This window comes from Toxorhynchites rutilus, chromosome 1 (assembly GCF_029784135.1).
Source record: "Toxorhynchites rutilus septentrionalis strain SRP chromosome 1, ASM2978413v1, whole genome shotgun sequence".
In the NCBI taxonomy this organism is placed as follows: Eukaryota; Metazoa; Arthropoda; class Insecta; order Diptera; family Culicidae; genus Toxorhynchites; species Toxorhynchites rutilus.
The window spans coordinates 188,057,539-188,069,900 of NC_073744.1; the positions used below are offsets into that span (position 1 = coordinate 188,057,539).

The 12,362-nt window shown below is 44.2% G+C and overlaps 1 protein-coding gene across 3 annotated transcripts in view; it reads right to left on the minus strand.

The window, feature by feature from the left end:
• Positions 1-12,362, minus strand: part of LOC129763146 (protein unc-13 homolog A) — a 139,189-nt gene that overhangs the window by 6,856 nt on the left and 119,971 nt on the right. For all 3 annotated transcript variants that reach the window (XM_055761945.1, XM_055761944.1, XM_055761946.1), the window contains exons 2-9: positions 2,633-5,595; positions 2,226-2,549; positions 2,004-2,143; positions 1,722-1,847; positions 1,409-1,483; positions 1,188-1,339; positions 1,053-1,120; positions 851-986 (exon numbers count right to left, since the gene is read on the minus strand). In XM_055761945.1, the coding sequence (XP_055617920.1) occupies positions 851-986; positions 1,053-1,120; positions 1,188-1,339; positions 1,409-1,483; positions 1,722-1,847; positions 2,004-2,143; positions 2,226-2,549; positions 2,633-5,510 (3,899 nt within the window). In that variant the 5' untranslated portion in view covers positions 5,511-5,595. The remainder of the gene's footprint in view (positions 1-850; positions 987-1,052; positions 1,121-1,187; positions 1,340-1,408; positions 1,484-1,721; positions 1,848-2,003; positions 2,144-2,225; positions 2,550-2,632; positions 5,596-12,362) is intronic.

The window sequence follows — 12,362 nt, forward strand, 5'->3', positions numbered from 1 at the left end:
AGGAGCTGAAGTCTTCTGTAGCACGGCTACTTGTTCGACCGCACTACTGCGTTTGATAAAATTAAAAGCGGTTCGCGACGACCGCACTGGATTTGGAAGCGGATCGCGACAACAAGGTTTGTTGTATTGGAAGATGATCGTGACGACCGTGCTTGATTTGATTGGAGCGACTCGTGACAACCGCAAATTTGAGATCAAAAAATGCTACAGAGGATGATGTACGGCTTAAAAAGATAGTAGATGCTCTTGAAGCGGGGTCTTGGCCTAAAGAATTGAAGAGATTTGAAATGCTGGCTGATGACTTGGCTGTAAGCTGTAGAATTTTGAATTTTGCAATCATATCACAGATTCTACGCCAGAGCTAAGCTACTTTATTGAGTAGGTTGTCATCGAATGTAGCCAAGAAGTCTAAATTACGGTCCAAAAAAACAAGAAGATTCAAGCCAGGCCAGATAGCAGATGGATGCGCAGACCTGCCTTCCCGTATAAGGAGGAGGACGATCGGCCGGCAAATATGATCACGACGATGAACAGTTTAGTAACACACCTTTTGTTTGACCTTTCACCTTCTTAGGCATCGATTACTTAGCGCTGGGTAGCCATTTTTCTATGACGCGGAAGTTGAAAGTTGAACGACGAATTCTTTACGACATTTTTGGCCGAAGCAAAGCGTATGGTCAACCGAAGGCGTCAACAGCGTCAGTGAAGCTCTGAAGAACAGTTGGGAGTTGATACAAAATAAGCTTGATTCTTTTTTGGGTCATGGTAGCCGTCGAGAATGGTACGAAACCGAGCCGCCTGAGTCGAACCTATCCTGTAAAATCACACCCTGCTACGACTCCGCACTCACCTAATCAGTTCAAAAATCTCCGGACGGTCTCGTTCTCGTTGCTTCATACGCTCCTTCATGGCCGCGATCACGGAGTTGGCCTTGTCCTCCGCTGCGCCGTGTTTGGAACTCTTCTCGAATGCACCCGCGAAGCACACTGAAATGAGACATTCAACGCTCTCGTTAGTTCGCTACCGTATTCATCCACAGTTCTGGATCTTACTCTGCAAGCAATCCGCGTTCAACAGATCTTTACACTTTTCGTGGCACTTGACGGCGCACTCGGTACATCTGAAATAATGGGACGTATAGTTACAAAGGTTAGAGATAAGCCGTAGCCAGTTTCCAGCAGCCTTACCGCACACCCTGTCGAGCGATACCCCACAGCAGCCCTTCGCACTCGTAGCAGTAGGTCGGGGAAGTGGCCGTCCACAGTACGAAGTTGTGGGGAGTCGTCGACGAAATAGGGTAGATGAGCGCCTGCAGCGCCTTCTTGTAGACGTGCATTTTCTGTATTCACAAGAGGATAATGGAGAGTTGGACTTGTCTGATTCGTCGCGTGTTAGAGTGTACACTTACCAGTTCTTCGTCGTTAAGCGTAGCTCGCGGTACGGCCGAAGTAAGACCCGCGTTGCGCTTCGTAGCTGCCATCGTCTGTTGGAGAAGAATTGCATGTAGTTAGTGGACAGTCCAAAAGTCGGAATCGAATCGTATTCTAGAGAACTATGACTTACTTTTAGGACCTGGTGGATCGTGGCGGTAGATTACAGTACAAGTTTGGTTTTTGTGGTTGGTTGGAGGCAAAGGGTACAAACATTCCGAGAAGAGAAATACAGGTTCACGTTACCATGGTTAGAGGTTAAGAGGTTACCAACTGAGGAGCGATACTTACCAGTTCCGACACCAGCGGGATTGACTTCCGCCTTGGACGAATATCTGGCATGCTATCGATGTTACTGTAGAATGTATTGTCACCTAGTCCATTCCCGCGTCCACTATCCGTCGTTCCATTGCGCTTCTATTGGAAGAATTTCAAAGATAAGATTAGGGAACACTTCAAAAATCGATCAACCACTTCCTAACAATAACAAATTCAGAGATGTTCGATTCAGGTTTCAATTGGTGGTACGCGTAATGAATTCCGCAAAAACAAAAACAAAAAATCCGCCATTACCTCCACCTCCTCGGCCTTGCCGACTTCCACCTTCTTGAAAATACCTCCCTCCTCGGTCTCCGCATCCGCATCCTCCACCTTCTGCTTCTCTTCGATTCTCTTCTCCTTAAGCGTCTTCAGCAGCTTCCACTTGCTGCCGTCTGAAAGAAGCGCAAAACAAGAAAAAAAAACTCCCAATCAGTTCCCCACACGGTACTAACACTCACTGCTGACCGGGCGGACCTTCACTTCCTTGGGTGCGAAAAAGGCTCTGCTTGCGGTGCGTCGGTTTCGGTTCACCATCGTCGAGTTCCGGCTCGGCTCCAGGAAAGGGCTGGGACTGCTGGGACGCGCTGGGCGTCGTCACTCCGTCGACGAGTCCGGGAAACTCCGAGGTTTCATCGCCCGGAGTTGCGCTGCTCTGTTGCGGCAGCGACTGCGCCTGGTCCCCCGAGGGAGTGTATTGCTGTTCCTGAGGTGACGATGAGCTTTGCTGTGGCAACGAGTGCTGTTGAAACGGAGTCTGTGCTACATCTGGAGATTGGGTCGGAGTAGTGGTGGTTTCTTCTGATTATGAAAGGGTTTCAAAAGGTAAACACACAAACACACAACACCTAGACGCGGGGAGACACCCGGGGGATCGCACTTACCTGGGGTTCGGGATACCTGAACACTTGCGGGGGGTGACTGCTCGATGGAAGATTGCTGAGAATTCGGAAGCTGTTGCGAGGCGTCGCTCTCATCGGTTGCGGGTTTGGGGGTATCCAACGAGAAGGAACTTTTCATCGAGGCGAAGAATGACTTTGACTTGGCGCCGATCAGACTGTCGGAGCTGTCCTGGTGGGAGAGGTTTTTGTTGACTTTGTTGAAGAAGCTCCCGAAGAGATTGGTGTTCGCCGTGGGTACTTGGAAGAAGCCACCCTTGGCTTCCTGCTGTTGAGTTGATGGTGGCGGTTGTGATTGAACCTGAACCGGTGATTTCTGAACAACAGCTGAAACAGGAGCTACGCTCGATACAGTTTGCTTAGGACTCTGGGTGACGATCGTTGCTGCGGTGGAACTTTGACTCACAATTGGTTTTGGTTTTGCTTCCGAGGTCAATGGAGATACCGATGTGACTATGGGAACGGGAGGAGCCGTTGCTTGTGCTATCGGTTTACTGTCGGCTAGGGCAGCAAGCGCAGCTGGAGCAGCTGATATGGGTGGCAAAATCGATAGCTTCTCTTGCGGTTGGAGAACTTCCTTGGATACGGTAGGCTTAGCTTGCATTAGACTAACTGTGGTTATAGGTATAGCTGTGCCGCATGAGTCGACAGTCGAGACGGGAAGGGAAATACTATCGGATGCTTCGCTGATTCCTGACGAGTTCATGGATATGTGGAGAAATGAAGATGCCTCCGAGGTTTCCGGTATGGTGGATATTGCCGACAGGGTCGAGTAATCCGGTAAACTAACGGGCGCATCACTGGCAGATAGTGTTAGAGGGATATTCGTGAACATAGACATTCCATCGGTAGAATCAGCGAACCCAGAATCGGTTATATCTAGAGAAGGAAAAAAGGTTCCATCGCCAAGCGTTGGAATGCTCGATTTGCGAGACAACGAGTCATAGATGGCTTGCATTTCCGGTGAGTCCGTTATCGTAGTGTGACCTGGTAATGGTGTGAACATCGGAGGACTTGAAGGTTCCACAATACTGGGCTTCCTGGCTATAGGTTGGAAGATGGGGGTAGTTTGAGATGATTCCGTTGGCTTGGGTGCAACCGTCGCAAACAGAGGATGCTCAGAAGCCTCCGAACTCACACTCGATTTCCTAGATAGTTCTGAAGCAATAGTTATACTCGGTTTTCTAGCTATTTGTGGAAACATCGTTTCGGTAACACTTGGCCGCCGAGTCTCCATCGACCCTGAGGCAACCTCGTTCACACTAAGTCTTCTGATTTCACTCGGAGCCACGGCAGCGGCGTCTAAAACCTCGCTGATATTCGGCTTCATGCTAACAGTAGGAAACATCGGCACCGGTTCTCCCAAACCCATCATATTTCCAGCCATCTGAACTGCCTGTCCTGCCAGCCTTGCCTCGACAGCTTCTTTGAAGCTCTGACTGAAGATGGACTCCGGCTCCCCATTCAAGTTCGTGAATGTTAACGAAGTGTCCGCACATGGTTTGCTATTCATCAAATCCGAAAAGCTCGGTTTACCAAGCATACCCTCCTGAAACGTCTTAATCCCTGATATGTCCGTTTTGTTCTCCTTCTCCAGCCGAATATCCTTCGCTAGACTCTTCTGCAGGCCAAAGGGCGAAAATTCGATCAGCTTCTTCGGAGATCCAGCGCCAACGCCATTCACCGGATGGGCTTTATTGAGGTTGAGGTTGAATTCGTTGTCGGTAGTTCCTGTGTTGTCCTGAATACTGATTGTTCCGTCCTCCACGGTCAACAGGTCATCGTTCGTCAACGATGCAATTCCCGCCGCATCCGGAAAGTGTGCATACTTATTGAACTCTTTCTTCGGACTGACCCCGACGAGTCTGACTCTCGTATCCTTCGCAAGCGGTGAAAACTCCTCCGCAAAAACCTCCTTCAACTGTCCGTAGTTCTCAGCCATAAACGACCTAACCCTTTCCACCTCCTCACTACTCAACGACGCAATATCCTCATCGTCCATCACCTTCGTGATCATTTCCTTCACATCCGCATTCTTCATCTTCTCGATGCGCTCCGCCACGAACTGCTTAGCCAGCGGTGATCCATAGTCCAGCTCCATCTGTTTGGCATGATTGAGGAACGACGCCCGCAACTGCTCCTCGATCAGTGTCGCGTTGTCTGCTGGCTCGATCTCCCTGAGAATCCCACCGCCTCCTTCCACCGCCATCAGGAACGGATTCGTTGCCATCCTCGCCGCATTTTGCTGCTGTTGCTGCTGCTGCTGCTGCTGCTGAATCACCTGCTGGTGTGCCTCGGGGTTAATTCTCATGTACTCTTCCTGCAGCACTTCCGGGATGTTGGACAAATTCCTGCGCATCATCCAATACTCCTGATCGTACGCCGTATCGTCCTCGGCTGGATTGTACTGGTCCAGCTCGTACCCGCACGGTTGCTGCATGCTGTTCAAGTACGCCTCGTTGATACAATCCCGGTACTCGAGATCCTCCCGCAACCTCGACTGCTCCTGCAGCGAGTACTCGTGGTGCTTCGCGTAGTCCGGTATCATGTCCAGGTACGCCTTCCGGTTCTCCTCCATGAACTGCAGGTTCTGCACGATCCGCTGCTGGGAAACGTTCAAAGACTGCAGCTTGAAGACCTTTTCCGACATCTTGGTGTACTCCTCGTTGAGCAGATTCAGCGCGGCCCACGCGAACTTGAGCTCCGTGTCGAGCAGATCGATGTTGGTGGCGATCTTGTCCGTGTAGTCGTTGATGATGAAATCCTGGTGCAGATGGTGCAGATCCTTCAGGCCGTGACTCGCGTACAGCTCTTGGGACTGCTTGCTCCAGAGGTACGCAGCCATCACTTCGCTCTCATCCATCGTGGCGGGTCCGATGGTGGCAGCTGCGGCGGCGGCGGCGGCGTTGTAAGGGCAGGTGCTACAGTACGACGACTGACTGAAGGGTCTGCAAGAGAAATTGCTTTATTGTTTTGAGTTTTTTCGTGCGCTGGAAACACACATACACACTGGAAGAGGATGGGAGAGGATAATAAAAGGGGGACCAATGGAAAACTAGCCGCCTGGAGGGTTCATTCCCCACTATCCAGCCGGGTCATCCCGGTCGTCGTCGTTATCGTTCTGCTTTTGTAGGACAGCTTTTCAGTATTCGTGCGTCGTCGTTTGATGGTGAAGTTTTGATAATTAGATTAATTACCGCCGGTGTTTTTGCTGCAGCAATTATTATAACACCAGCAGCACGGACGGCAGCTCCATGAGTGATGGATCATTTCACATAAAATATTGGGTGCCCCCTTCCGCTTGTACGAAGTAGTGCGAGAGGAGGCGGATAATTTCCTGTTCTCGGAAAGTGAAGCGAGTGAATGTTATGAAACGCCGGATAAATTGTGCAAACTTTTGTCTAAACGCATAAATGTTAATTATTGCATTATTTGGGATTAGGCTTCCCTTTCTCCGAGACGGAAAATGGCACGGTCGTAAAAGGTTGTTCCGCAGTGACAGCTGGAGAGAGAGGTAGTAGCAAACCGCAAAGCAGTTAGCCAATCGAAGTAACTTAAAATGTCGTTTTGTTTACATTCCCATACCGAACCACATTCATAACAGTTAACTGGGGAAGTCATTTCAGATGGTTCGAGTCGACTCGTTTGTCACATCTGTTCCACACGGTAGTGAGAGTGAAAAGTGGGTGACAGTAATGGTGATAAAGAACTAATCGTGTAAATGTTGGAATATAGTAATAACAATAAAAATGAATTAAAATGGAAAGAGCGTTTTTCGCAGATTGGAGACTCGTTCTCGAACGAATGTCTAACCTATATTAAAAATTGCCTGCTATCAGCTTCGTGCGAGCGTTGGTTTTATCAATTCAAAACAGTTTCCCAATTTTTTCTCGAACTCTATTGAAAAAACAATCTTAAAAGCAATAACTTTCATTTGGTTTCCATTCAGAAAAAGGGTTGAATCTGTCTTTCGAAATATTCTTCGGGAAAGGAAATTTTGCTCTGATGAAGCCAATCCCACTATATGCAGTGAAACGCCGAACAGACAGCAGAAAATATTGCACATATTTCAACGAAAGACCTCTGAGCTAATCACATTTACTAAATATTTGTTTCAGTGTACTTTTATCTCACATACGATGACATCAAGGCGCCTAGAAGTATATCCTAAGGTGGGCCGACTTGCTAAAAGCACTCTTCAACCATCTTGGAAGTCTACTGTGTTTTGTTTGTAAACAAAACACAATACGCTGGTGCCGAAACTTGCTCCTGACCAGTCTGTCTCTTTTACGCTTCAAGCAAATAATTCCCTTTCTGCTTTCTTCCGTACTGTTTTCATATACCGCTCCCCTAACCAACTTAGTGACGAAACGGCCTCACCTTAGGATATACTTCTAGGCGCCTTGCGATGACATATATGCAGTGTTGACGTCTGGTGGCGATATCCGTTTAGGGAGGCAAATTATTCTCTTTCAGACAAGCAGTCTCGAAGGCAATATCAAATTGTTCAAATTTGGATTGGAAATTTTTATTTAATGTTGTTGTAATTACTTGAAATATGGCGTTCTGACCGTTTGTCGATACATTTCCTGATATTTTTCCCTAAAACTCTTCTTTATAATACATTATATACATAAACATTATCAAACTTATTTTTCGTCAAATATTTTTACACAATTTGCAAAGAAACGTGTTACTTTTTTACATAGAATACATAGTCGATACGAAAAAGTTTATTTCATTAATAATTTTTATTTTAAAAGTGTGTTCACCTGAAAATCCATTATTGTCAATGTCGCTTCTCAAATTTGGAAATGAAGCCTAATGTCGTCATTGCGAATAGTGATCCCCGATTTTTGAAACTAATCGTTCGTCGGCTAATCGAATAGTTTTCAGCAGTTTGTTATTCGATACGATCAACCGCCCCAAATAATCAATTAATCGTCACACTGTGAAAAATAAATAGTTAGACTAATATTTCTCATCCGATAAAAAGCCATCTGGAATCAAAAAAGTTTTCATTCCGCCTGAAAATCAGTTTCCGTCAACGCGAATTGAGCTTCGTTTACGAGTTTAGGAGAGCGTAAAGGATAAAAATTGATTTTCAGGCGGAATGAAAACTTTTTTAAACGATTATCGGGGATCACTAATTGCGAATATACACACGGAAATCTAAAGGGAGAATTTGGTACATTATGCAAGCTAGAAAGACAAAAATTCATTTAGCGAACGCAATAAACTAAAAAGGAACAGCTGGACATATCCAAAATTGCGAGCATCGGGAGATGAGTTATTACTTCTGATATTTCACCTCCTCAAGGTATATTACTTCCATAGAAAGACGAGCACGTTTACCCGTGCTAGGAAAAGGTAAACGGTTTCCTAATAAACCTCCCACTTTTTTCCATCACTAGATTTTCCAATTCCATTTGCGGCCGGCGAGTTTCCGGCTGTTAGTTCAGTCAGCAGGATGTCCGGAAATGAAGCACTCATAAGCGTGTCTCCTTTCCAGATATACGTGTTCACAAAATTAGACTGTTGTCTGTCTCAAAGGCGATGATTAACATCGGAATAACGGGGACAGGAAGTGAATTGATATTCGAGTTGGTACTTTGAATCAACAGATTTTATTGGTCCAGGACAACGTTTTTGACTGAGGTTGCTAAATCAGGAAACACGTTTTTCACAGCCATCGGATAAGAAGTTTGCAAATGATTTGATTGATATGTAATTTATGCGAAAATCTCGTATTCTCATACATTCTTGCATGTGCATAATGCATAATCTTGCATTTTGAGTAAGCACCAGAGAGAATAATTTTCAGTAAGAAGCTTTTCTTAAAATTGCATGTACATATAATCAGCAAACACGTACACTACAAAAATCAGGGCGGTACAAATTGTGCAATTAATTAATTTTATTTGTACAAAATGTATACACTCGTTGGAGAAACATTGCCAACGTCTTAATTTTTGAAAAATTGGTTTTATTTATATTGTGCTAATGCTTGTTTAAAAAAAAAATGGGTGGGTTATATCTATTATCTAACCGCAAGGTTGACGTGGGACTGCCGTTGGCTTAGTAATCATTTGTTTGTATTCATTAAATTTTGATTGGATGAAACAATTTTCGAATTCAGTTAAATTCAATATATTTGCTGTATAAGTAAATCATTTAAACAAACGCCATGTAATGTAAGGCACCTTGGTTTTCATGGCTGTGTTAGGGAACACATGACGGTGGGAACAAAAATTCTTTCAACTTGCATGTATTTGCAACGTCAATTTCCCCAGGCACCTTGGTTTTGATGGCTGTGTTAGGGAAACCGTAAATCGGGTAAATCATTTTATGAATTGTGATAGGTGCATAGAAATATTTCCTATCAATTGATGCAAACATCTTTTCGATCTATTAAGACATGTTCGAGTTATGAGCATTCGAATTCTTTTATTTTTTCCTGCATGTTCTGTGTTTAGGCTTTCATTTTACCCCCCATTTATTCCGGTTAGACGTAGTGCCAACGTCAAAATGAACAAATTTTACCCATTTTTAATGCGTTCACCTTAACACCTGGTGATGAGACCAGTCAATCATAGTATCCCATGAGTTTTCAAACAAAATTTGACAGCGCTATCAGTTGAACTGCGGTAGTTATAGCGAAAACAACAAAACAACTGTGCTCCATGGTGTATGCCTGCTGGGAGCTCCGTCCCGTTGCGGAAAAAGTGGACATCCGGGGACGCCCGTTCCGATATTTATAATATCCTTACACTTCCGGAGAAGAATGAGAGCATTGAACGAAAGTCTGGTTCCCAAAATTAAAAAGGAGATGTCAAAGTCACTCTTTCTCCGTTCGGGACTTGCTGTTAACGGGGAGATTTGAAGCACGAAGCGTCTTCCGGAAGTTGCCTCCTTCATCCAAAAATATCATCCTGAGGGCGATGAGGTGTTTGGCCGGAAATGGCCTAGAAAAAAGTCGCTGAAGGAGATGAACCGCTTGAAGATAGATGTCCGCCAACCCTCCGAATGCCCCAGCTGCGTCCAATCGAAAATTCCTGGGCAAATCTGAAGCGGAGAGTCTACTCCAATAATTTCGAGGAAAAAATGGAGGTGGAATTAAGAAATCAAGCTAAGTAAGAACTGAAAAACATATCAATAAGCATGTTCTCGATAGCAATGGCGAGAATCTCGGCCAATTGCCGCGAGGCCGTTCGACAGAAATATTTTTATGGGAAATTTGTCCAATTAATTTTTTTGACGTGGGACTACGTCTAACCGGAAAATATGGAGGGTAAAATGAAAACCTAAACACAGAACAAGCAGGAAAAAATGAAAGATTTCGAATGCTTATAGCTCGAACATTTCGTACTGGATAGGAGAGATGTTTGCATCACTTGATAGGGAATATTTCTACGCATCTATCGCAACTAACAAAATGTTGTTTTTCATTAGATAAACAATTGAATAACTGTAAAATATTAGGCGTTATCTAAACGCCCTAACTGCATCGTTTTGATTGGCTCGATTTACGGTTTCCCTAACACAGCCATCAAAACCAAGCAGCCTTGGGGAAATCGGCATTGCAAATACATGAAAGTAGGGGAACTTTTGTTCTCATCGAAAAATGTTCCCTAACACAGACTTTAAAACCAAGCAGCGAAATCGGCATTGCAAACACACGAAAGAGCCTAGAGGCGAGTGAACTGAAAAGTTTAAACCCTCTTAAAGCCAAAAAGAAGAAAAAGAGGTTTCTGGGGAAATCGGCTCTGCAAATAAATGCAAACTGCGAGTACTTTTGTCCTCGCTTGCCTTTGTGCAGAGTGGAATATGTCTGTCCTAACATGATCTTCTAAGCTTAGGAACCTGGGAAAATCGTGCAGCCACTAGAAGCGAATGAACTTCCCAGTTTCAAGCAAATTCGAGATTCGAGAAGTATGTACACTTTTGGGATGTAAACTTCAGAGGGAAATGTAAAATAAAATAATCGTTTGATAATTTTTTTTTGTTTTTATTGGAAAGATTTTCAGCCTTAGGCTGGTTCATCAAACGTTTGATAATTCTTCCGTACATATATTTTGTTCTAGTCATCATACCAAACGTAAAAGGTCCGTCATTAAATTTACTTGTAACGAAGAACAATCAATCACAATAAATGAATTGACTTTACACGGCATTTGTTCATTTTTTTCACTCACAGAGCAAATATATTGAACTCAATTGAATTTGGAAACTGTTTCATTCAATCAAGAATTTAATCAATACAAACGAATGATTGCTAAGCTAAGGTAGTTCCACGTGAACCTTGCGGTTATATCATAGATATAACCCACTCATTTTTTTTGTAGTTCTTTTTTATCGCCATCCGAAGATTGTCATTTTTTTTAATGCAAGCATTACTGTTAAATCTGTCATGCAATTTATTTAAGTTGTGCTACCAACGTCAGTTCGTTGTTTGACGTAAATCCGTCAAAGTGTGTCCAACTATTTTCTCCAACATGCCGCCGTTGAGTGAAGTATGAGGAAGCATCAGGGAGGAGAGCTCTATAAATTTTCCGACTTTGTAGCACGCGTCGGGCAGGCTGACGTAGTTACGAAGCCGATTGTAACCTGGGCCCGAACTCTTCGAAGGTGAAAAATGAAGACCGACTCTACTCTCAGTAGCTTCGCTTCGACTAGAACTGCTTCGGCAGTCATCCACAACAAAAAGTGACTTGACTAGAAAATGAATTGACTAGCGTTGACTAGCGAGGATGACTGGTGAACTAGTCCAGTCAGTGGTTATTTTAACCGGCTCGACTAATGAATACAAATATGCCTCTTCATTCAACTAACTTCAATCCACACTTCCATTTCCCCCTGACCAATTATTTTATACCCGCGATCTTATTTTTACGTCCATATAAAGAGGAACAAAACCATGATTTCTGATGCAAAAAAGAAGTTACCCCTTCAATGGACGGTTTATTGTCTACCCATCGTGAACTCAAACCAACGAACTTAGACATTTATCAAGTATGCTATAAAGGTTCCCGCGTTAGTATTAGTAAATAGCGGAATAGCGCACACACACTGCACGCTATTTTATACGTGTGAGTACTTTTCGTGTACGATACAAAAAAATCTAGCTCACCTGTAGCGTATGTCAAACCACGTTGAACTCAAACATCGATGCATGCACATGTACATGGGAGAGAGAAAGAGAGGAACGAATTCGTTTGGGGGAAGTCACTTCAAAATGCAATGAGGACAATTTGATTGGGAAGAATGAAATGATATAATCGAGCCGGTAGAGGGAGATAGCGACTAAACGCCAGTCTAACTGTTTAGTCGTATTGGCGGAGGAACTGCGTGAAGAAGCCAGAAGTCATTACTAACTGAATACGGGTATAGCCAGTCAGATAGTCAGCTGACTATCCTCAGTTGACTATGAGTATGCAGAGCCCTGATTGTAACAATTAAGAACTTTACCAATTCCGAAATGCAATTGAAGTTATCCGTGTTATCCACATTATCCAATGGAGAACACATACAGCTCACGTGCGGATGTTTTGAATTTTGCTACAGGACGCGTTTCGATAGAGAATTTCATTCTGCATTCTGCATTCTGCTGTTTACCAAATCGCAGCTGATATTATTTCAGAAACCGATAATCAACACTCAGCCTCAATTCATTCGAAGGATGTAGGAATTCAGCAGTTGATTAGATTGAACATCG